The following is a 26,642-nucleotide window of genomic DNA, read 5'->3' on the forward strand; positions in this document are numbered from 1 at the left end:
TTACTATCTAATGCCACTAGATGTCCATCTCTTCTTCAACAATGGTACTGTGATAAAGACACTTTGAAAACTGTAGAATCCCCCAAAGAGGACCACAAGCCTTAGCCACCAGGACCATTCCAAGGAAGCAGGAGTGGAAAATTATTTTTTGGCATCTCTGATTGTTTTTGTAATTCTCACATAAACTTAATTGAGAGGAAGGATGTTTGGAAGCATTTTTATATTTTGTATGGCAAAATGTTTTTGTGGGGGGGGGGGGGGGTCTCCTGAGTGGTGCAGCGGTCTGGAGGCGTCACTTACAGACCCGGGTTCGTTCCTGGGCTGTGTCTCAGCTGGCCGCGACCAAGTGACCCATGAGGCGGCGCACATTAATGGACCCAGGGTTGTCCGGATTAGGGGAGGGTTTGGTCGGCCGGGATGTCCTTGTCCCATTGCGCTCTAGTGACTCATTGTGGGGGTCACCAGTTGTGGGGGTCGCCATTGGTGCGGCTGGCTTCCGGGTTAAGCAAGCAGTGTGTCAAGATGCAGTGCGGCTTGGCAGGGTCGTGTTTTGGAGGACGCATGGCTCTCAACCATCTCCTCTACCGAGTCTGTACGGGAGTTGTGGCGATGGGACAAGACTGTAACTACCAATTTGGATATCACAATCTTTCTGTAGGGAGCTGTAAAAACATTAACCTCTGAGATGCAGGACCAATGAATGTTATGTCAAAAAGAAAGTCCAGTTTTTACAGGCTTTTAGTTTCCACATGTAAGCTAGGTGGTGCTATGCAGATATGCTAATCTTTATTAGTAAGGATAAGGCAGTGTGTGTGTGTGCACACGCCCATTAGTATTATGAAGACTCCGTGCCACAATAAGGGAATTGAGGTTGTCATTTTGACAGCCTCCAAGACTTCCTGTTAGCAGTAGGTCTACTACCTTACCCAGTATTTGCTCTGCGGTTGAGAGAGCGAGATACAAATTCCATCTAGACACCGTTGCTCTAGAGCACACAAAACTATACATGCCTTGGCCTAAACATCAGCGCCACGTTAACGTCCACAAAGCTGTGAACGAGCTGAGACAAGGGAAGAGAACACACAATGGGACAGATTGAGACTGCATCTCAAATTGAGACTGCATGCAGAATTTTGAAAAATATCCCCTGTGTACAAGGTAAAAAATCAAACAATGAATGCAGAGCAGAATTAGGCCGATACCCACTAATTATCAAAATCCAGAAAAGAGACGTTAAATTTTACAACCACCTAAAAGGAAATGATTCCCAAACCTTCCATAACAAAGTCAACACCTACAGAAAGACGAACATGGAGAGGAGTCCCCTAAGCAAGCTGGTCCTGGGGCTCTGTCCACAAACACACAGACCCCACAGAGCCCCAGGATAGCAAAATGTGTAAATATTTGTATTAACATAAGATTCAACTGAGACATAAATTGAACAAGTTTCACAGACATGTGACTAACAGAAATGGAATAATAATAATGTGTCCCAGAACAAAGGGGGGGTCAAGATCTGCAGTATCTGGTGTGGCCACCAGCTGCATTAAGTACTGCAGTGCATCTCCTCATGGACTGCACCAGATTTGCCAGTTCTTGCTGTGAGATGTTACCCCACTCTTCCACCAAGGCACCTGCAAGTTCCCAGACATTTCTGGGGGGAATGACCCTAGCCCTCACCCTCTGATACAACAGGTCCCAGACGTGCTCAATGGGATTGAGATCCGGGCACTTTGCTGGCCATGGCAGAACACTGACATTCCTGTCTTGCAGGAAATCATGCACAGAACGACCAGTATGGCTGGTGGCATTGTCATGCTGGAGGGTCTTGTCAGGATGAGCCTGCAGGAAGAGTACCACATGAGGGAGGAGGATGTCTTCCCAGTAACACACAGCGTTGTCATTGCAGGCAATCTCAACAAGCTCAGTCCGATGCTGCTGTGACACACTGCCCCAGACCATGACGGACCCTCCACCGCTCCAGAGAACAGGCCTCGGTGTAACGCTCATTCCTTCTACGATAAATGCGAATCCGACCATCACCCCTGGTGAGACAAAACCGCGACTCGTCAGTGAAGAGCACTTTTTGCCAGTCTTGTCTGGTCCGGAGACAGTGGGTGTGTGCCCATAGGCGACGTTGTTGCCGGTGATGTCTGGTGAGGACCTGCCTTACAACAGGCCTACAAGCCTTCAGTCCAGTCTCTCTCAGCCTATTGCGGACAGTCTGAGCACTGATGGAGGGATTGTACATTCCTGGTGTAACTCGGGCAGTTGTTGTTGCCATCCTGTACCTGTCCCGCAGGTGTGATGTTCAGATGTACCGATCCTGTGCAGGTGTTGTTACGTGTGGTCTGCCACTACGAGGACGATCAGCTGTCCGTCCTGTCTCCCTGTAGCGCTGTCTTGGGTTTCTCACAGTACGGACATTGCAATTTATTGCCCTGGCCACATCTGCAGTCCTCATGCCTACTTACAGCATGCCTAAGGCACGTCCACACAGATGAGCAGGGACCCTGGGCATCTTTCTTTTGGTGTTTTTCAGAGTCAGTAGAAAGGCCTCTTTAGTGTCCTAAGTTTTCATAACTGTGACCTTAATTGCCTACCTTCTGTAAGCTGTTAGTGTCTTAACGACTGATCCATTGTTCATGGTTCATTAAACACTGTTTCCCATGCTTGTTCAAACACTTTACAATGAAGATCTGTGAAGTTATTTGGATTTTTACAAGCTGTCTTTGAAGGACAGGGTCCTGAAAAAGGGACGTTTCTATGTTTGCTGAGTTTATATATTTACCCAAACCATACATGGGGGATTGGAAATGATGCAGACAATTACATTGATGGAAGCAACAATCAATCTGCAATTGATTAAAGCCGATCCACCCCTTAAATTATATTAATTTGAAAACAAATCCAATTTTCATTAACTCCCATATCGAATGGGTGAAATACCACAGTGTGCAATCACAGCAACAAGATTTGTGACCTGTTGCCACTTGTTGACTTATTTTCCCTTTTGTACTTTAACAATTTGCACATCCAATGACATTTGAAATGTCTTTATTCTTTTGGAACTTTTGTGAGTGTAATGTTTTTTGTTGTTGATTTCACTTGGTTATTTATCTACTTGACTTGCTTTGGCAATGTTAACATGTGTTTCCAATGGGGGAGAGGGAGAATGGTTCTCCTTCTGGCAGTGTAACACTCACACACACACACACTTAACGTGTGGTAGATTGTAGGTATGCTCTTCTTATTCAAGGGGTGGGTCTAATCCTGAATGCAGACAGTAAACATTACACTCACTAAAGTTCCAAAATAATAAAATGCATTTCAAATGGAATTAAAATGTAATTCCAGCCCGTGTCTATTCCACAAGTTACCCACTGGCTAAATTCTATGATGTTAAAATGCCTATTTACTCTGTTCCAGTCTCAGCTTCAGCAAACCGCACGACAGCCTGGACAAATACAGAGGGAGAGACGGGGATCTGTGCCAAATGCCACCCTATTCCCTATATACTGGACTACTTTTGACCAGAGCCCTATGGCACTATATAGGGAATAGGGTGCCATTTTGGATGTACTGTAGTGAGACGAGTGACCGTCTGCTGCTGCTGCTGGTGGGTTGAGTGCTTAGAGCTCACTGCTCTGTAACTCTGCTGCATTTAAAGCTTCAACAAGATACTTGAAGCTGAATGAGAACTTTAATAGACAAGCGCTTGTTTTGGATGCTTTGAGCTGTGCCGTTTAAGTCGGCACTACTAGTGTTGCCAAAGCTCAAATCACCCCCAAAACATCAATCCATTTACAACTGCTTGTCTATCAGAGATTGAGTCTTTGCTGTGGCTGCAGCTGGCTGAGGAAACCACCCTCGTAGTGTTTTGAGTGCAGATTTCTGCTGTGACAACGGCTGGCTGGGGATCAGGGGTTCAGGCCTCTCCGTCTCCCCAGGACAAAGCTTCTCATTGTCAGCCTGCCTGGCCTCCCAGTCCCCCCTGAGGACGACCTGGGATTGGAGCTGGACATGGGCGTAGTGACGGACACCAACAGGATGTGTGAGGGGGAGGGGGTGGGAGGTATATCATTGCTCTCCTCCTGTGTCGGCTGGTTCTCTCTTCTCCTTCTGGTTCATAGGCTGGTTCTCTGTCTGTTGTGCTTGTATTAACTGGATACCTCAGTGCTTTCTTCTCTCTCTGTGTGTGGTGTGCGTGTGCATACTATTTGTGTCTCCCACATTCAAAATCATGTTTGTCTGACATCATTACTGTTGACATGTTCATGTTGACACTTGACAGTCAGGAATGTGAGATTGTCCTGCCCTCCATCCTTTGTACTGTGAGTTGTAATAGTTTTAATGTACCATTCAGTACTGAAGCTGTCATACGGCCTGTGTTGGTCTTCCTCAACAGTCAATGGTTATGAAGCCATGTGTGAATCAATGAAACGCTCAATAATGTCCTTCCATGTTCATCCCAGCCAGAAACAACTCTGCACTGACCATTTTTAGGATATTAAACCAATCATATTCTGTGGTTGACTCTCAAACTGACCCCTATTTCCAATATAGTGCACTACTTGTGACCAGTGCCCATAATGAATAGGGTGTCATTTGGGAGGCAGGATCTGAATCATATAAACTGGGTTTATTTTCTGCCAGCAAGTTTTTCACAGCAGGGAGACACGTCACATGGGTGGACGTTCAGGATGCAAAGGTTGCTCTTAAGGTTGGTAACAGATAATTATTAACGGGTGACTAACGATTACAGAGCAACAATCTCTGGAACAGCCCTTTTTATCAGTGGAGGAGGAGTACATTTTATATGATGATTGTTCTCTATCATTACTGTAGTATGCAAAATAGATATAGGCCTCTATATATCCACCGGTCATAAAGTCTCTCCACCTTTACAGCATCTTATCTGTTCCATTAGTTATGATTGAAATGGGATTTAACACCAATCCTCAACCTGGCTCAATAAATGTACATTTCCTGTCTTCCCCTGCTATTCTCATGAGTGTTGAACCATAGCACAGCCATATGCATTTAGAGAATTCTGCTAACTTGGAATTCTAATGGATGACATATTGGTATCAAAAGTTCCAAGAACAATTGCATTCTGGTTCTGAATGAGAATGTTTTGCATAGAGGGTTTGGTTGGTGCCAACACGGAGGTTAGGTTTGCAACCTCTCTCTGGCTGTGCTGTTAACCTCATTCCCTTTTCTGCTACTGCACTCCTATGTAGCTGTTAGCCTGTCTCCACCTCTAGTGGGATTAAATGCTTAGTCTAGCGTATGACCACTCCTGGATTAGTTCATTACGTTGAACACCAGTCCAGAGCCCAGCTAGACTCTCTAGCAAGCCTTGTCACTGACTTGAGACAGAGTTTAACGGACGCTCGCACACAACCCAAGCCACACACTTGTGTTTTTTAATATTTATTTTACCCGGCAGGTCAATTAAGAACAAATTCTATTTTACAATCACAGCCTGGAGTCTGAACTGCTCCTTTTAGATACAGTATTATCCTACTGTTCATATTCATAGAACTATAGTACGTAGAAGCAAGTATGGAGCTTGGAGGTAGGGTTGCCAACTTTCTCACTACCAAATAAGGGCCAAAAGGTGACGTGCCAGTGCATGGTGCCACGGCGGTTTGGGTATGGTGTTGTGTGAAAGTGTATATTTAATGGTCTTATTTAATTGGAAAGGCAAAACATTCTTATATTCTGTTTAGCCTATAGCTTTACTAAAACTGTATCATTATGTAAACAAACCTCAAAATAAATGATCAAAGAAATCTCAGTTTGGAACTTGACAGCAGACACAACATTTTAAATGGAAAAGAGGGACATGAATCACTCCAAGTCTACTTCTTCCATGGATATTTTTGCTGCTCTAGACTGAGTCAAGCAGTCCTGTTGCATAGCCAGAGAGAAGTCCTTCCATGACAAGTCACAGTTCAGATATTTGAAGTTCATTTTGATCAGCTCTGTGCTGCATCTGTTTCTTGAGTCACACCATCTAATGGTCATCAGACAGAATCCTCTCTACAAAGGCATTTGAGCCTGGCACACTGAGGACAAATGAGACAATCCTGAACATGTTGATCAACTTGGCTTTATCTAGGTTTTGGAAAACTGCCACCCACTTCTCACTGGTGTATTTTGTGGTATCCTGTCTGGCTTTCTGTATTTCCTCCCGGCTAACACAAAGCTATTCAGAGTTGGTCAGTATGACTGTCTCTGTCATTTTGAGGGCAACCGCTCCAGGTCAGTGAAAGAGAGCTCCTCAGAGGTCGACTGGTTTCAGTTCCACCATTACATTTTCTGGATGAGTAATCAAACCACTTGTCAATGTATGTAATGACAGTGTAGATAGACCCTCAAAGTCCTGTTGCTGCTTGGGCCTTTGTGCTGACAATTGTTTGTCCATCAGCTGCTTGGTTTTGTATCCAAAAAAGCTGTCCTGTTTCCCCTGAAGCATCTTCATTTTAAACTTTTTGACTTCCTCGTAAACATCTGTGATGCAGAGTGTTGTTTCCTCCAGCTTTTTTACGAGTTGGTCAAAAACACACCCTACGTTGTGGGAAAAAAATCACAGATAAATCTCGGCAGCTTCTGTTTTTTTCTTCATACTAAAAAATACTCTTCAGTGCCACAGGACAGGTCTCCCCAAGGGACCTGAAGTATGACGTAAGAGCTGGCCAGCTTTGCAGGAGACGGTCAACAGCTGGATTGAAGAGCGAGCCATCGTGTGCAAACATGTCGCAGAATTTCACACACTCCATCAGACACAGAGAAATATCTCACACACACTGGAATTTTTTTCTGATTCCCTTGTTTGAGGCATCACTGGCAACTGAGAAATACACGGGCTCACCTTCGTTCGGGGACAGACCATCCAAAACTAATTGTAATCCTCTCTGCTTTCGTTCATCCCAAGTGCATCATCTTCACAACATTTTAGTCATGAAACAAAGCACCGTTGACCCTAACAAGACCGTATGTTGTAGCAGAGTCCGTGTTTAACCGTATGGTACATAGACGAGGCTTCACTTGCTGCGATTTTTGTCCTTTTCCGCAGTAAGACGTCACGATAAATGAACCAATATTGCTAGCACCTTTTTAGCTAGCGTGGCCTTCTTGTACATTTCTGTGGTTACTCTCCCCTCCATGGCCAATTGAGAATTCCCGACCGCATAAAGTACAGAAAGCTTTTGTCGAGTCACCACTGACGGGCTGAACCCACCTCTTTTTTGCTTTCCGTTGTTTGTTGTAGCTGCAGGATTTGTTTTGTCTTTTTTGCAGGTTTATCCATATTTCCTTGATATGCCAAACCGACCGAACAACAACAGAAATGACTTGGCAGGAATTGCCGTGTTTACGCTATACTGTGATTGGATGAAAAAAAACGACACCAATTTAGCCCAATATAAGGGACATCCCGGCTAATACGAACTGTTGGCAACCCTACTTGGAATAGCTATAGTGTTCTTAAATAAACTGAATTATGCTTGCTTGGTGAGTATTTAGTAACAGCAGTGCACTAGGTCCAATAGCTTCATGTCCGTTTTCCCTTGCTAGCCGTCTATGTTCCACATTTGCACTAATAAAACGACACAGGGCGACGTTTTAATTGTCCCAGCTCCCTGTCTCTGGTGTAAACCTGTCACGGAGTGTTCTCTAATTCATTGAGAACAGGAACCTTGCCTATTTCTCTCTTGGTCTTCGGATGGTTGTGGAACGCTAGAATCCAGTCCGTCTTGATCTCTGTCACACTAATGGTATTTTAACTACATTTTTTTTAATATCCATTCCAGGTCAACTGTTGCTTTAAATGTGGAGTTTGTGCTAATTGTTCTCTGTGATGAACAATCTGCTATTTTGCTCTTTGTAGAGGTATAGATCTGCTCTCTCCATGTAACAGCGTAGATATGTGCTGAACTAGACATGCTTTCTCTCTCTGTCTCTCTCTCTCTTGCTGTCTCACTCTCTCTAGGTATAGATATGTGCTGAACTAGACATGCTTTATCTCTCTGTCTCTCTCTCTTGCTGTCTCACTCTCTCTAGGTATAGATATGTGCTTAACAAGATCTGTTTTCTCTGTAGGACTCGAAGGCAGAGCTGCGTCCTCGTCTGTGCTCGATGAAGAAGGGTGCGACGGGCTATGGCTTCAACTTGCACAGTGAGAAGTCTAAACCGGGCCAGTACATTAGAGCTGTGGACGAGGAATCTCCTGCTGACAAGGCTGGTCTCAAACCGCAGGACAAGATAGTACAGGTACGTATATCTTTACTGTACAAACAGAGACTCTGTACAGGACGTTTTTATAAAGCCAACTACTCAGCAGCACATCCCTGCTCTCATCCCTGAACCATATTAGCAATGCAGTGCAATATTCTTCTGGTACTATTTGTCTTCACCTTTTATCAACTTGTACAGACATGTCTTCTCTTGTACAGATAGTATGTCAGGCATCGATATGACAATCAGACAGTTGTGCTGGCCTTGAGGATGAATGTGTGTGTTGTAATCTCATTACATCAGTGGCAGAGTAGGAATGGTAATCAGTACTGGGATTAGGTAATGCACTGTTGGGAAGTGACTTTGTGTGGGGGGGAGGGAGAGAGTGAGAGACAAAAACAGAGGGTTTTTCAAGGCCAGTTGTGTGAGTGTGAAGGGGAAACAGTCCTTGATACTGTTGTTTTTCGGGCCCTTGGTCCCCATGTCGTAATACGACCACTGTCTGTCTATGACTTGAATTACACTCCAATTACACTGACTTCAAACAGTGTCTGACAAAGGTCAAGGCTGTAAGTCTAATGCTTTCTACTAACCAGGGAAACATTTGTGAGCTACCGTTCTTAGGTATGGTGTACACACAGACTGGGATCAGCGATAGAGTCTATCAGGGCTCTGCTCTATTGTGTGATCACTATGGAAGTCTGTGAGATAGAATCAATTCAATACGATATTCCCCCCTCTGACTTTCTCCTGTTGGAATTCAACAGGCAGCACTGGGTCCTATAGCAGTGGGTAGTTCCTACTAGGGTGCTTCCTACAGTGTCCCTAAGCGTTTAATTCAGTTTAAACTTCCAAGAGATGACCACCCATAACAACTATATTGTCTCACTGTTCTCTGTCATCATGGTGAATGTACTGGACAGCTGTACTTTTTAAAACTTTGTCTCTCTGTCTCTAACCAGGTTAACAGTATGTCTGTCTCTAACCAGGTTAACAGTATGTCTGTCTCTAACCAGGTTAACAGTATGTCTGTCTCTAACCAGGTTAACAGTATGTCTGTCTCTAACCAGGTTGTCTGTCTCTAACCAGGTTGTCTGTCTCTAACCAGGTTAACATTAAGTCTGTCTCTAACCAGGTTAACAGTAAGTCAGTAGCAGGGATGCAGCACAGTGAGGTGGTAGCAGCCATCAAGGCCGGGGGAGATGAGACCAGTCTACTGGTGGTGGATCGTGAGGCAGAAGCTTTCTTCAACAGCTGCAACGTCATTCCTACTGAGGCCCACCTCACAGGTACACACACACACACACTATATCCTTGGAAAAACGCTTGTCGGGCAGATTCCTGTGAATCCTTTGGTCATTTGGTCATAGATTAGTTCAGTAGAAATTGACTAGGAAGGATTAAGGAAGTGATAGACTTCTATCTTGTACTACTTGTCGTCAAGTAGTACTATCTCTCTCCAAACGTACACACAGTGGCCTTGTTGAAGTTAATGATTAAACTGGAGTTGGGGGTGGAGGAGTAGCTGGCTGGCCATAGTCCCAGTCGGTATTAGATAGAACATTGCAGCCCGCTTGTGGCGAAAAAAAAAAAACCTGTGGTTACCTAGGTTACACCATTGGCTCACAGCAAAAAACTTCACATTTTTTTTCAAACACAGTTTTCTTGTTTGGTTGATTTGGTCTATTACAAAACTACATTTGAAGAAATGTAAAACATGTCTGAAGATGACTTTTCAAAATGGCTGCCGGGCATTCCCACTACTTAGAACATGTTCAAGGTCACTTCAGTAGGCAAAAAGTGAGCTGAGATCTAACGCTCAGGATTGTTTCAAGACGTGACTTAAACGTAACATTAACCTAACAAAAAGACTTCTGTAAGGAATGAGGTTTTTGCAGCAGGCCTAATACATTATCACATCATATTGGCTATATGCCTGGCCTGACAATATTGTTATTCTCAGGGAGAGAGCAGCAGAGGATCCCTGCTCTCTCCTTCCTTTCTTCTGGTAGACTGACCAGAGAGAGGGGACATGTCTTCCACCTGACTGCGAAAAAGTCGCACCGCACAAATTCATGCACAAATTCATGTTGTTCTTATGACCAGAGAAAGTGAAATATTCCTAGGTATTAAAAATAGACACGACCAGCTGCTAATACTAATAACAACGCAGGGCCATCAATGGACTTGGCTACTCATTCATTGCTGCTGCAGTGTGAGGGGGAGTAGGGAGAAGCACGTTTTATAATAGTGTTGACTAAAAACAGTTGACAGTGCTGAATAAAATATTAAAGACATAAACTCAAACAGCTCTTCGCTGTATTCTTTGACAATCTCTCTCTGGTCAAGGTTTTAAAAGTTATGAAATCTCACGTTGGCTAGTATCAAATTTAGCTGGTCGTGGAAGCTGTAGTCATGGTGATTTGAGCTATCCAACGGCCAGCACAGTAGGCAGCGCTCGATTTAGCAACATGTCTCCCAGTCCGCTGGGTAGGCGGTTTGTCTTCTCAGACAGATGAAATGGCAACACTTGGTGCGCAGGGCTTCTGAGTCAAGTGCATCTACCACCAACAGCACAACACAAATCACATCAAAAAGGAGTGAAAACCTTTGTTGGCTTTTCTATAGAAATGTTTGTTGATCGACTAGAAGATCAATCGGTTGGTGACCATGGCCTCCCTCATGCCCGTTCCATGACGGCGCTAGCAGCCACGTGAGTGAATACTAGCTAGCTACTGACCGTAACATTAAGGTAGTCAACACCAACAACACAAACAAATGGACAATAAAGTGAGTAGAATTACAAGACTAAACAAGTTTATATGTCTTACCTGTGGTGAAATGTTTTCCAACCACATAGTAGCCTACTTGGACACAGTCCCCACTCTCCCACATCAAATAACCTGAAGCCACATAGTCTTCTCGCTGGCTCTATTTCCCGACATAGGAGTATTACGAACTGTAGTTTGGTATTTCTGACCTGGTTGCATGTACATTGAACAACAGCTTTTCAGCATGTTTTGTTATTTCTGTACAATGAAGGTGGCTCTTTTACAATGTGGGTCAACGGAGATTTTTTATTTATTTTTTCCTCAATTTGTGGTCGACAGGAATGGCATATTATTACGTGAATATCGACTCGGACTATCAGAACTAGACCAAGCCAATAGCCTTCTCTTTGAAGATGATGAAGTCATGGCAACAGTATTCATGGTGACAGCTGGGGTGTGGAGGATGAAAAAGTCCCTTAAGATCTAGGACAGAAGAGTCGGGCACTAAAGTCCAACCTTTTATTCAGGTATATTACATTTCCACAGTACTAATTAGTCAACAATAACACTGACATCATACAGGACAGAAAAGGACTGTGATTCCAATGAAGAACTACACTATATGACCAAAAGTCTGTGGACACCTGCTCGTCGAACATCTCATTCCAAAATCATGGGCATTAATATGGAGTTGGTCCCTCCTTTGCTGCTATAACAGCATCCACTCTTCTGGGAAAGCTTTCCACTAGATGTTGGAAAATTAATGCAGGGATTTGCTTCCATTCAGCCACGAGCATTAGTGAGGTCGGGCACTGATGTTGGGACGATATAGGCCTGGCTCATTTTCGGTGTTCCAATTCATCCCGAAGGTGTTCGGTGGGGTTGAGGTCAGGGCTCTGTGCAGGCCAGTCAAGTTCTTCCACACCGATCTAAAAAAAAAAAAACAATTTCTGTATGGATCTTGCTTGGCACAGAGGCATTGTCATGCTTAAACAGGAAAGGGCCTTCCCCAAACTGTTGCCATGAAGTTGGAACCACTGCTGCTACTCTCTGTTTATCTTATAGTCACTTTAACTATACATTCATGTACATACTATTGGCCCCTCAATTAGCCCGACCAACCAGTGCTCCCGCACATTGGCTAACCAGGCTGTCTGCATTGTGTCCCACCACCTGCCAACCCCTCTTTTTATGCTACTGCTACTCTCTGTTCATCATATATGCATAGTCACTTTAACCATACCTACATATTACTTCAATAAGCCTGACTAACCGGTGTCTGTATATAGCCTTGCTCCTCTTATTTTCAACGGTCTGTAAAAATACTGTTGTTTTACTTCTTTACTTACCTACACACACACATACACATACACTTTTTTTTCTCCGCACTATTGGTTAGAGCCTGTAAGTAAGCATTTCACTGTAAGGTCTACACCTGTTCTATTCGGCGCACGTGACAAACTTTGATTTGATCGCTCCAGAGAACGTGTTTCCCTTTTGTCCAATGGCGGCGAGCTTTACACCACTCCAGCTGATGCTTGGCATTGCACATGGTGATCTTAGGCTTGTGTGCTGCTGCTTGGCCATGGAAACCCATTTTCATGAAGCTCCCGACGGAACAGTTTTTGTGCTGACGTTGCTTCCAGAAGCAGTTTGGAGTGAGTGTTGCAACCGAGGACAGACTATTTTTATGCTCGACACTCTTCAGCATTCTGTGGTCCCGCTCTGTGAGTTTGTGTGGCCCACCACTTTGTGGCTGAGCGGTAGTTTCTCCTAGACGTTTCCACTTCACAATAGCAGTACTTACAGTTTACCGGGACATGCTCTAGCAGGACAAACTTTATGAACGGACTTGTTGGAAAGGTGGCATCCTATGACAGTCACTGAGCTCTTCAGTAAAGCCACTCTACTGCCAATGTTTGTGTATGGAGATTGCATGGCTGTGTGCTCGATTTTATACACCTGCCAGTAACGGGTGTGGCTGAAATAGCAGAATCCACTAATTTGAAGGGGTGTCCATATACAAAACCAGTTTCAACGGTGAAGAGGCGACTCCAGGATGCTGGCCTTCTAGGCAGGGTTCCTCTGTCCAATGTCTGTGGTCTTTTGCCCATCTTAATCTTTTATTTTTATTGGCCAGTCTGAGATATGGCTTTTTCTTTGCAACTCTGCCCAGAAGGCCACCATCCCGGAGTCGCCTCTTCACTGTTGACCCTGAGACTGGTGTTTTGCGGGTACTATTTAAATGAAGCTGCCAGTTGAGGACTTGTGAGGCGTCTGTTTCTCATACTAGACACTAATGTACTTGTCCTCTTGCTCAGTTGTGCACCGGGGCCTCCCACTCCTTCTATTCTGGTTAGAGCCAGTTTGCACTGTTCTGTGAAGGGAGTAGTACACAGCGTTGTACAAGATCTTCAGTTTCTTGGCAATTTCTCGCATGTAATAGCCTTCATTTCTCAAAACAAGAATAGACTGACGAGTTTCAGAAGAAAGGTCTTTGCTTCTGGCCATTTTGAGCCTGTAATCGAACCCACAAATGCTGACGCTCCAGATACTCAACTACTCAATAAGGCCAGTTTTATTTCTTCTTTAATCAGGACAACAGTTTTCAGCTGTGCTAACATAATTGCTAAATGCTTTTCTAATGATCAATTAGCCTTTTAAAATGATAAACTTGGATTAGCCAACACAACATGCCTTTGGAACACAGGAGTGATGGCTGCTGATAATGGGCCTCTGTACGCCAATGTAGATATTCCATTTAAAAAGTAAGCAGTTTCCAGCTGCAATAGTCATTTACAACATTAACAATGTCTACACTGTATTTCTGATCAATTTGATGTTAATAGACAAAAACATTCTAAGTGACCCCAAACTTTTGAAAGGTTGTGTGTGTCCTCTTAATATCACTATTCCTTATCCACAATGGTGACTAAACTATTGTTCCACAGAACCGGTCAGCTGATTTGGCTTTTTTGTCTGTTTCCTCTAGGACCTCTTCCTGAACCTGTGTCCAATGGAGGAGCAGAAGAAGAGGAGGTGAGGAGTGTGTGGGGGGGGGCACTTCTCTCGGGCTCTTATCACCAAAGTGGACATTCCTGGATAGAGATTAGGACGGTTCTCGTGGGAAAACTTTCCTCAACAATCACTCATCCTAGACCGAATGTTCCTTCTCTCGCTCTGCCGTACACATTCACATGATTCAGAGCTTGAATTGGTAAATCAGAAACCTAAATAAGTCTTTGGCTAGATAAGATGGGGGTGTGGTATTAACCACGCACTATAATCACACCTCATTGAGAGCAGACCAATCTAAAGCAGTGACACTAGCTGTGTCCCAAAATGGCACCCTGTCCCCTTTACCCATTGGGCTCTAGTCAAAAGCAGTGCACTTAATAGATAATGGGTTGCCATATAAGATTTGTCCCTGACTGACAAAGAAGCCATGACACCCTGGGAACAAGCCTAGGGGATTGGCAGCGACGATATCGTGGCTGACCCTGTCACCATGGTAACTGTCGGATCAGAGCGGTGGACAGTGGGCCAGTGTGCTCTCTCTCTCTCTGGGATTGGGAGCCTCTGTAATTCCTGAGGCGTGCTGGAGATTATGCTAATGAGATGAGATGGCTAACTATCCGACTATCCCACTAACTCAGGGCGACAGAGCTGAGAGTAGAGAACATACACATTATAATGTCTCTGAGCAGGTGATCAAATCAAAATTTTATTAGTCACAACGGCCAAATACAACCGGTGTAGATCTTACCAACCGATATGCTTACTTACGAGCCCCTAACCATCAATGCAGTTAAAAAATAAGAATAAGACATAAAAGTAACAAGTAATTAAAGAGCAGAAGTAAAATAACAATAGCGAGACGGGGGGGGGGGGGGGGGGGGTACCGGTACAGAGTCAATGTGCGGTTGCACCGGTTAGTCGAGGTAATTGAGGTAATATGTACATGTAGGTGGAGTTATTAAAGTGACTATGCATAGATGACAACACAGAGAGGTAGACGCTGTTTAGAAGCCTCTTGGACCTAGACTTGGTGCTCCGGTGCCACTTGCCTTGCGATTGCATAGAGAACAGTCTGACTAGGGTGGCTGGAGTCTTTGACAATTTTTAGGGCCTTCCTCTGACACCGCCTGGTATAGAGGTCCTGGATGGCAGGAAGTTTGGCTCCAGTGATGTACTGGGCTGTTCGCACTACCCTCTGTAGTGCCTTGCGGTCGGAGGCCGAGCAGTTGCCATACCAGGCAGTGAATGCTCTCGATGGTTCAGCTGTAAAACCTTTTGAGGACCCACGACAAATCCTTTCAGTCTCCTGAGGGGGAATAGGTTTTGTCGTGCCATCTTCACAACTTTCTTGGTGTGCTTGGACAATGTTAGTTTGTTAGTGATGTGGACACCAAGGAACTTGAAACTCTCAACCTGCTCCACTACAGCCCCGTCAATGAGAATGGGTGTCAATGTTCAGCAGCAAATAAGACTGCACAGTGATCAGTGTTGGTGTGTTGTCTCAGCCAGATAATAGAATCACACAGGTTGCTGTGAGTAGGGTACCAAGGTGAATCCCGACCCCTAGTGGCCACAGTGATCAGTGTTGTCTCAGCCAGATAATAGAATCACATAGGTTGCTGTGAGTAGGGTACCACAAGGTGAATCCCGACCCCTAGTGGCCACAGTGATGATCACACCCACTGGTGATGGCAACGTGCTGTATGTTTCTGAGGTGTGTTTAGCTGATGTGTGTGTGTGTGATGCAGGTAATCAAGGGGGTTGTGTGTACATTTGAACAGTAAGGTGTAAGCTGTGTTTATAGTGTATTTGTGTCTCTTATCTCTACAGCTGGATGGTAAGGTAGCAGTAAAGCCTAAGGTGTCTGTCAGTGCATCGACATCCAGCACCACCTCCACTGCCTCTCTACCAACATCCGCTGCCAGCACCCCTCCACCAGAGGTGTGTGTGTGTGTGTGTGTGTGTGTGTGTGTGTGTGTGCAATGTGCAGGGTGTTTTGAAAACCCAGTATAAGTGGAAGGATAAGTCGTCACTAATCATCAAGATAAATATTCAGAAGATACAAAAGATGACTGAGTCTTATGTAAATATTCCTGTGAATTATTATAATATCAAAAAGTTTCTGCTATTCTACATGACTTTATGGCCTCGAGGGGTATTTTGAAAACCGTATCAGTCATGTAGTTTACTAATGCAATTCCACAAATTTTGTTATGAGGCTGATGGAAAATGTTGCCGTTTTAAAGCCATTTTCTTGCAATTCCTATACATTTTGCCATTGCTTATGTACATATTCTATCCCCGACCCTCAACCTTTTCTAAATTTATTGAATCGGCCTGTGTTGAATATTGGGGGTCCCCAAACTCCCCCCCGTGGCCGTTTTACATATGGAGTAACGCATAATGTTCTCTCTCTCTAGGTCCGGGTGCCTCCGGTTAAGGAGCCGAATGCGAGCCTCAGCATGTCTCTAGCCCAGGCCAAGGAGAGAGCTCACCAGAAACGCTCATCCAAGAAGGCCCCTGCCATGGACTGGAGCAAGAGGAACGAACTCTTCAGTAACCTATAAATCACCTTCCCTTCCTCCTTTCTCTCACCCTCACTCCTTCTTTTGCTCTCTCTCTCAAGCAGACACACAATGTACAACATGAACAGTGTTAATATTTTGTGATTTTCATGTGCTAATTGAGGGGTTTTCCACTTTATTTTTTTTCAATAAAAAAATAATTGAAATGCCACTCCTGCATAAGAAACAGTGTATAGTTTCCATCTAGTAGGATGAAGAAATCAAAGATGATGGAATATATGGAAATAAGAAATGAATGTGTGTATCATGAAGGTGTGTTGAATCTTATTGTCAGTCTATCTGCAATCTGATTGGTTGCTATACTTCCTTGTAGAATCACGAGCTAGCTAATAGCAAGCTGGGAGTGATTTGAGTTTTTCGGGATGAGTTAAGATGAATCAAAACCTTCTTTCCAGAGACTCATGTTTAGTACTTCTGCCTGATCACTGGGCTCAATCCGTATGGTGGAAGATCCAAGTTATTTCTTCATCTAAAGTTAGTGAATTTTCCTGCGTTTGCGGAGACTGCATTCACAGTAAACGTTGACGCAATCAGAAATGACCTTTACATTTGAACCTGGATCTTCTGCGATATGGATGAAACTCAGCCCTTAATGAATGACTAACCATCTGAATTCTTTAGCAATACAAAATAATTAATGAGAGGTCGACACGTCTGGTTAGCAAATATCACTGAATTTGTTCAGGAAATGTGTCATTCTAATGCTGACCACTGGTGTACTACCCTATCTTTTTGAAGATGTTGACATGTCAATTCTTAGACTGTAGAACCCATTCAGAATACATGAGATTCTCTGTTCTATATGTGACAATCATTGTTGGGTCACATTTCGGTTAAAGGGACTGAGGTATGTGGTTCTAGATGTTAACCCAAAGTAAACTGTTGTTTAACTGTAAAGTTAACCTGTCCAAACTGGTGTTCAATCACCACTATTGTAAAATCCTACGGTATTTTTATCGTTGTGATTCAACTTTTTGTCCTGCCTATGTCTCATCGTTTTAAAGAATGACGAGATTGTGTCTTCTAGATTTGTACATAACTCAAAATACAATTTCCGTCTTAAAGAAAGAAATCCTCAATTTGTTTGAAGACTGTTCCAGAATCTTTCTGGGTTGACGGGAGTGTTAGCCTACTGTATATGTGGCAGCTCTGGTCCAGGGCGCTACTGGCTGTGTACGGTACAAGGGCTGAGTTGTCAAATGTCTTGAGGATGACTGGTATAAATGTGGTATCAAACATGTCTTTTGTCTTTTTTAACGTGTGTGTGTGTGAGGAAAGGCATTCTCTGTGGGATCTCAAAGGAAAATGACCGCGTTTGTATAAATTCTCCTTTTTAATGTTGTAAGCAGGTGGGCGTGTATTGACCAATCAGCAAGTCAAGGGCTAGTGTTCTAGAGCAGCGTTTCCCAAGCTGGGTCCTGAGGACTCCATGGGGTGCACGGTTTGGATTTTTTTGTCTTACAAAATCAACTATGTAGTGTTAGGGCAAAATAAACAAAAACGTGCACCCCTTGGGGTCCCCAGGACACAGTTTGGGAAACGCTGCTCTAGAACAGACCAATCAGCAAGTCCGTGATCTAAAACAATGTTCTGACGTGAGAATGTCACTTTACTGTTCCTGTAAATACATCGTACTTACTAACACTGTGGTTAAGGTTGTGTACAGTACAAACAGTTTGAGTAATAGTTCACCCAAATGACATAAATTAGCATTTGGAGACAGTGGTCAGGTGAACAAAACCAAAGCATGCATTGCGGTCTCATCTTTTACAGGGTCATGAAACCAATATTTAATTTGGGTGAACGAACTATAAGTACAGTATGGGTATTGTACTGCATAATCTGTCTATACTGGCTGTTTAATGCTCGAGTAACTGACTGCGTCACAATTCCCAAATAGCACCCTAATCCCTATTTAGAGCACTACTCAAAAGGTGCACTAAATAGGGTACATCCCAAATGGCACCCTAATCCCTATCTGACCAAAGTAATAAGACAGTGCGTGAAACAGAAGCAGCGACACGAGAAAATATTAAGCACAAAACTGTTAAATACCACAATGCTAGAATCATGGAATGTTTTTGAGCTATAATGTAAATACATTGACAGAGAAGATGCATACAAACGGTTGGATGAAATACAAGTTTGTTTTAACTCCACACGAAAAGTCAGTCGATTGTAACGGTGCATTGTCATAAAAGTTAAATACATACGGAAGCCGTTTTCTCTTCAACAAACCGTCACCGAAATGGGCTCAACTCCGCCCCCTTGTGTTTGGTTTTGGGGGTGGCACGGTGTTACCACAGAATTAAAATGGCAGTTACAGTTGCCAAGACACACCCCACAGTTTTCCAAACAAGTGGGAAAACAAAGTTGCAGATAGTAAAAAGCACAATGTCAGGGCTTACTGTAGGTTACAGTAGTACAGCTCGGTTTGTGTTTTTTACTATGTCAGGGCTTACTGTAGGTTACAGTAGTACAGCTCGGTTTATGTTTTTTACTATGTCAGGGCTTACTGTAGGTTACAGTAGTACAGCTCGGTTTGTGTTTTTTACTATGTCAGGGCTTACTGTAGGTTACAGTAGTACAGCTCGGTTTATGTTTTTTACTATGTCAGGGCTTACTGTAGGTTACAGTAGTACAGCTCGGTTTGTGTTTTTTACTATGTCAGGGCTTACTGTAGGTTACAGTAGTACAGCTCGGTTTGTGTTTTTTACTATGTCAGGGCTTACTGTAGGTTACAGTAGTACAGCTCGGTTTGTGTTTTTTACTATGTCAGGGCTTACTGTAGGTTACAGTAGTACAGCTCGGTTTGTGTTTTTTACTATGTCAGGGCTTACTGTAGGTTACAGTAGTACAGCTCGGTTTGTGTTTTTTACTATGTCAGGGCTTACTGTAGGTTACAGTAGTACAGCTCGGTTTGTGTTTTTTACTATGTCAGGGCTTACTGTAGGTTACAGTAGTACAGCTCGGTTTGTGTTTTTTACTATGTCAGGGCTTACTGTAGGTTACAGTAGTACAGCTCGGTTTATGTTTTTTACTATGTCAGGGCTTACTGTAGGTTACAGTAGTACAGCTCGGTTTGTGTTTTTTACTATGTCAGGGCTTACTGTAGGTTACAGTAGTACAGCTCGGTTTATGTTTTTTACTATGTCAGGGCTTACTGTAGGTTACAGTAGTACAGCTCGGTTTGTGTTTTTTACTATGTCAGGGCTTACTGTAGGTTACAGTAGTACAGCTCGGTTTATGTTTTTTACTATGTCAGGGCTTACTGTAGGTTACAGTAGTACAGCTCGGTTTATGTTTTTTACTATGTCAGGGCTTACTGTAGGTTACAGTAGTACAGCTCGGTTTATGTTTTTTACTATGTCAGGGCTTACTGTAGGTTACAGTAGTACAGCTCGGTTTATGTTTTTTACTATGTCAGGGCTTACTGTAGGTTACAGTAGTACAGCTCGGTTTATGTTTTTTACTATGTCAGGGCTTACTGTAGGTTACAGTAGTACAGCTCGGTTTGTGTTTTTTACTATGTCAGGGCTTACTGTAGGTTACAGTAGTACAGCTCGGTTTATGTTTTTTACTATGTCAGGGCTTACTGTAGGTTACAGTAGTACAGCTCGGTTTGTGTTTTTTACTATGTCAGGGCTTACTGTAGGTTACAGTAGTACAGCTCGGTTTGTGTTTTTTACTATGTCAGGGCTTACTGTAGGTTACAGTAGTACAGCTCGGTTTGTGTTTTTTACTATGTCAGGGCTTACTGTAGGTTACAGTAGTACAGCTCGGTTGTGTTTTTTACTATGTCAGGGCTTACTGTAGGTTACAGTAGTACAGCTCGGTTTGTGTTTTTTACTATGTCAGGGCTTACTGTAGGTTACAGTAGTACAGCTCGGTTTGTGTTTTTTACTATGTCAGGGCTTACTGTAGGTTACAGTAGTACAGCTCGGTTTATGTTTTTTACTATGTCAGGGCTTACTGTAGGTTACAGTAGTACAGCTCGGTTTGTGTTTTTTACTATGTCAGGGCTTACTGTAGGTTACAGTAGTACAGCTCGGTTTATGTTTTTTACTATGTCAGGGCTTACTGTAGGTTACAGTAGTACAGCTCGGTTTATGTTTTTTACTATGTCAGGGCTTACTGTAGGTTACAGTAGTACAGCTCGGTTGTGTTTTTTACTATGTCAGGGCTTACTGTAGGTTACAATAGTACAGCTCGGTTTGTGTTTTTTACTATGTCAGGGCTTACTGTAGGTTACAGTAGTACAGCTCGGTTTGTGTTTTTTACTATGTCAGGGCTTACTGTAGGTTACAGTAGTACAGCTCGGTTTGTGTTTTTTACTATGTCAGGGCTTACTGTAGGTTACAGTAGTACAGCTCGGTTTGTGTTTTTTACTATGTCAGGGCTTACTGTAGGTTACAGTAGTACAGCTCGGTTTGTGTTTTTTACTATGTCAGGGCTTACTGTAGGTTACAGTAGTACAGCTCGGTTTGTGTTTTTTACTATGTCAGGGCTTACTGTAGGTTACAGTAGTACAGCTCGGTTTGTGTTTTTTACTATGTCAGGGCTTACTGTAGGTTACAGTAGTACAGCTCGGTTTGTGTTTTTTACTATGTCAGGGCTTACTGTAGGTTACAGTAGTACAGCTCGGTTTGTGTTTTTTACTATGTCAGGGCTTACTGTAGGTTACAGTAGTACAGCTCGGTTTGTGTTTTTTACTATGTCAGGGCTTACTGTAGGTTACAGTAGTACAGCTCGGTTTGTGTTTTTTACTATGTCAGGGCTTACTGTAGGTTACAGTAGTACAGCTCGGTTTGTGTTTTTTACTATGTCAGGGCTTACTGTAGGTTACAGTAGTACAGCTCGGTTTGTGTTTTTTACTATGTCAGGGCTTACTGTAGGTTACAGTAGTACAGCTCGGTTTATGTTTTTTACTATGTCAGGGCTTACTGTAGGTTACAGTAGTACAGCTCGGTTTGTGTTTTTTACTATGTCAGGGCTTACTGTAGGTTACAGTAGTACAGCTCGGTTTATGTTTTTTACTATGTCAGGGCTTACTGTAGGTTACAGTAGTACAGCTCGGTTTATGTTTTTTACTATGTCAGGGCTTACTGTAGGTTACAGTAGTACAGCTCGGTTTGTGTTTTTTACTATGTCAGGGCTTACTGTAGGTTACAGTAGTACAGCTCGGTTTGTGTTTTTTACTATGTCAGGGCTTACTGTAGGTTACAGTAGTACAGCTCGGTTTGTGTTTTTTACTATGTCAGGGCTTACTGTAGGTTACAGTAGTACAGCTCGGTTTGTGTTTTTTACTATGTCAGGGCTTACTGTAGGTTACAGTAGTACAGCTCGGTTTGTGTTTTTTACTATGTCAGGGCTTACTGTAGGTTACAGTAGTACAGCTCGGTTTATGTTTTTTACTATGTCAGGGCTTACTGTAGGTTACAGTAGTACAGCTCGGTTTATGTTTTTTACTATGTCAGGGCTTACTGTAGGTTACAGTAGTACAGCTCGGTTTATGTTTTTTACTATGTCAGGGCTTACTGTAGGTTACAGTAGTACAGCTCGGTTTGTGTTTTTTACTATGTCAGGGCTTACTGTAGGTTACAGTAGTACAGCTCGGTTTGTGTTTTTTACTATGTCAGGGCTTACTGTAGGTTACAGTAGTACAGCTCGGTTTGTGTTTTTTACTATGTCAGGGCTTACTGTAGGTTACAGTAGTACAGCTCGGTTTAAAGCCTGATGCTATGCAGTAGATTAGAACCATCCAAGACTGTTCTACTGTAATGTATTGGTGTGAACACACAGCTGACACGTCACATACACCAACCCCTTCCACAGCTCAGCTGACACGTCACATACACCAACCCCTTCCACAGCTCAGCTGACACGTCACATACACCAACCCCTTCCACAGCTCAGCTGACACGTCACATACACCAACCCCTTCCACAGCTCAGCTCAGCTGACACGTCACATACACTAACCCCTTCCACAGCTCAGCTGACACGTCACATACACTAACCCCTTCCACAGCTCAGCTGACACGTCACATACACCAACCCCTTCCACAGCTCAGCTGACACGTCACATACATCAACCCCTTCCACAGCTCAGCTGACACGTCACATACACCAACCCCTTCCACAGCTCAGCTCAGCTGACACGTCACATACACTAACCCCTTCCACAGCTCAGCTGACACGTCACATACACCAACCCCTTCCACAGCTCAGCTCAGCTGACACGTCACATACACTAACCCCTTCCACAGCTCAGCTCAGCTGACACGTCACATACACTAACCCCTTCCACAGCTCAGCTCAGCTGACACGTCACATACACTAACCCCTTCCACAGCTCAGCTCAGCTGACACGTCACATACACTAACCCCTTCCACAGCTCAGCTGACACGTCACATACACTAACCCCTTCCACAGCTCAGCTGACACGTCACATACACTAACCCCTTCCACAGCTCAGCTCAGCTGACACGTCACATACACTAACCCCTTCCACAGCTCAGCTGACACGTCACATACACTAACCCCTTCCACAGCTCAGCTGACACGTCACATACACTAACCCCTTCCACAGCTCAGCTCAGCTGACAGGTCACATACACTAACCCCTTCCACAGCTCAGCTCAGCTGACACGTCACATACACTAACCCCTTCCACAGCTCAGCTCAGCTGACACGTCACATACACCAACCCCTTCCACAGCTCAGCTCAGCTGACACGTCACATACACTAACCCCTTCCACAGCTCAGCTCAGCTGACACGTCACATACACCAACCCCTTCCACAGCTCAGCTCAGCTGACACGTCACATACACCAACCCCTTCCACAGCTCAGCTGACACGTCACATACACTAACCCCTTCCACAGCTCAGCTGACACGTCACATACACTCACCCCTTCCACAGCTCAGCTGACACGTCACATACACCAACCCCTTCCACAGCTCAGCTCAGCTGACACGTCACATACACCAACCCCTTCCACAGCTTAGCTCAGCTGACACGTCACATACACTAACCCCTTCCACAGCTCAGCTCAGCTGACACGTCACATACACTAACCCCTTCCACAGCTCAGCTGACACGTCACATACACTAACCCCTTCCACAGCTCAGCTGACACGTCACATACACTAACCCCTTCCACAGCTCAGCTGACACGTCACATACACTAACCCCTTCCACAGCTCAGCTGACACGTCACATACACCAACCCCTTCCACAGCTCAGCTCAGCTGACAGGTCACATACACTAACCCCTTCCACAGCTCAGCTCAGCTGACACGTCACATACACTAACCCCTTCCACAGCTCAGCTCAGCTGACACGTCACATACACCAACCCCTTCCACAGCTCAGCTCAGCTGACACGTCACATACACCAACCCCTTCCACAGCTCAGCTGACACGTCACATACACTAACCCCTTCCACAGCTCAGCTGACACGTCACATACACTCACCCCTTCCACAGCTCAGCTGACACGTCACATACACCAACCCCTTCCACAGCTCAGCTCAGCTGACACGTCACATACACCAACCCCTTCCACAGCTTAGCTCAGCTGACACGTCACATACACTAACCCCTTCCACAGCTCAGCTCAGCTGACACGTCACATACACTAACCCCTTCCACAGCTCAGCTGACACGTCACATACACTAACCCCTTCCACAGCTCAGCTGACACGTCACATACACTAACCCCTTCCACAGCTCAGCTGACACGTCACATACACTAACCCCTTCCACAGCTCAGCTGACACGTCACATACACTAACCCCTTCCACAGCTCAGCTGGGCCTGAAGACTTGCACTTTCATTTGACAACTCTTTGGAGGGAAAACACTGGATTTCCACTTTGGTCAAACATACATGGAATTTAATTTAATACATATTTTAGATACATTTTAAATGTTTTCACACCTCACAAACAATCAAGAATAAACTACACTGAACAAAAATATAAACGCAACATGTGTTGGTCCCTGTTTCATGAGCTGAAATGAAACATCTCAGAAATGTTCCATATGCACAAAAAGTTAATGAGCATTTCTCCTTTGTCAAGACAATCCCTCCGCCTGGACAGGCATATCAAGAAGCTGCTTAAACGGCACGATCATTACACATGTGCACCTTGTGCTGGGGACTATAAAAGGCCGCTCTAAAAGGTGCAGTTCTGTGACACAACACAATGCCATAGATGTGTGAATTTTGAAGAAGCATGCAATTGGCATGTTGACCGCAGGAATGTCCACCAGAGCTGCTGCCAGATAATTTATTTCTCTACCATAAGCTGCCTCTGTCGTTTTAGAGAATTTAGCAGTACGTCCAACCGACCTCATAACCGCAGCCCAGGACCTCCACATCCGGCTTCTTCACCTGCGGGATCTTCTGTGACCAGCCACCTGGACAGCCGATGAAACTGAGGATTATAAAGCCCTTTTGTGGGGGAAAACTCATTCTGATTGGCGCACCCCCGCCCAGTCATATGAAATCCATAGATTAGGGCCTAATGAATATATTTCAATTGACTGATTTCCCTATATGAACTGTAAGCATTTCACGTTAAGGCTACACCTGTTGAATTCTCAGTAAAATCGGTGAAATTGTTGCAGACAAGCTGTATCTACTTAGAGTTTTCAGCTGTATTTTTCGTACATACCACAGACCAATGTTGGCACTTAAAACCGCACTCAATGAGGGGTATTCCGCCATAAGCAAACAGGAAAACGCTTATCCAGAGGCGGCACTCCTAGTGGCCGGGGACTTTAATGCAGGGAAACTTAAAATCAGTTTTACATCATTTCTATCAGCATGTTAAACGTGCAACCAGAGGGGAAAAAAAAATTCTAGACCACCTTTACTCCACACACAGAGATGAGTACAAAGCTCGCCCTCCACTTGGTAAATCCGATCATAACTCAAAACAGGTCAACATTCACAAGGCCGCAGGTCCAGACGGATTACCAAGACTTGTACTCCGAGCTTGCGCTGACCAACTGGTAACCTGCCTAACTGACTACAGACCCGTAGCACTCATGTCTGTAGCCATGAAAGGCTTTGAAAGGCTGGTTATGGCTCACATCAACAGCATTATCCCAGAAACCCTAGACCCACTCCAATTTGCATACCGCACCAACAGATCCACAGATGATGCAATCTCTATTGGCACTCCACAGTGCACTTTCACCCCTGGACAAAAGGAATGACTACACGGCCAGGCACAACTCCAACACCATCATTAAGTTCGCTGATGACAACATTGGTAGGCCTGATCATTGACAACGATGAGACAGTCTATAGGGAGGTTAGACACCTGACCGTGTGGTGCAAGGACAACAACCTCTCCCTCAACGTGATCAAGACAAGACAAAAGAGATGATTGTGGACTACAGGAAAAGGAGGACCAAGCACGCCCCCATTCTCATCGACAGGGCTGTAGTGGAGCAGGTTGAGAGCTTCAAGTTCCTTGGCGTCCACATCACCAACAAACTAACATTGTCCAAGCACACTAAGACAGTCGTGAAGAGGGCACGACAAAACCTATTCCCCCTCAGGAGACTGAAAAGATTTGGCATGGGACCTCAGATCCTCAAAAGGTTCTACATCTGCACCATCCTGACGGGTTGCATCAGTGCCTGGTATGGCAACTGCTCGGCCTCCGACCACAAGGCACTACAGAAGGGAGAGTGAACGGCCCAGTACATCACTGGAGCCAAGCTTCCTGCCATCCAGGACCTCTATACCAGGCGGTGTCAGAAGAAGCCCTGAAAATTGTCAAAGACCCCATCCACCCTAGTCATAGACTGTTCTCTCTGCGGTACCGGATTGCCAAGTCTAGATCCAAGAGGCTTCTAGACAGCTTCTACCCCCAGGCCATAAGACTCTGAACAGCTAATCAAATGGCTACCCAGACTACTCATTGCCATTCGCCACATGTGTCAAATACATTTTGATTTGAAAATGTTGCGTTTATATTTTTGTTCAGAATATATTACATG

The 26,642-nt window shown here is 44.3% G+C and overlaps 1 protein-coding gene across 1 annotated transcript in view; it reads left to right on the plus strand.

Moving 5' to 3' along the window:
- LOC110499432 (Na(+)/H(+) exchange regulatory cofactor NHE-RF1) overlaps window positions 1-17,856 on the plus strand; it is a 33,796-nt gene extending 15,940 nt beyond the window's left edge. Inside the window, exons 2-6 of the mRNA XM_021576572.3 lie at window positions 8,110-8,280; window positions 9,380-9,533; window positions 14,008-14,054; window positions 15,864-15,974; window positions 16,454-17,856. Of these exons, the coding sequence (XP_021432247.2) occupies window positions 8,110-8,280; window positions 9,380-9,533; window positions 14,008-14,054; window positions 15,864-15,974; window positions 16,454-16,600 (630 nt within the window). The 3' untranslated portion in view covers window positions 16,601-17,856. The remainder of the gene's footprint in view (window positions 1-8,109; window positions 8,281-9,379; window positions 9,534-14,007; window positions 14,055-15,863; window positions 15,975-16,453) is intronic.
- Window positions 17,857-26,642: the final 8,786 nt, after the last annotated feature.

Source organism: Oncorhynchus mykiss, chromosome 20 (genome assembly GCF_057628025.1).
Source record: "Oncorhynchus mykiss isolate SJ-2025 chromosome 20, ASM5762802v1, whole genome shotgun sequence".
In the NCBI taxonomy this organism is placed as follows: domain Eukaryota; kingdom Metazoa; phylum Chordata; class Actinopteri; order Salmoniformes; family Salmonidae; genus Oncorhynchus; species Oncorhynchus mykiss.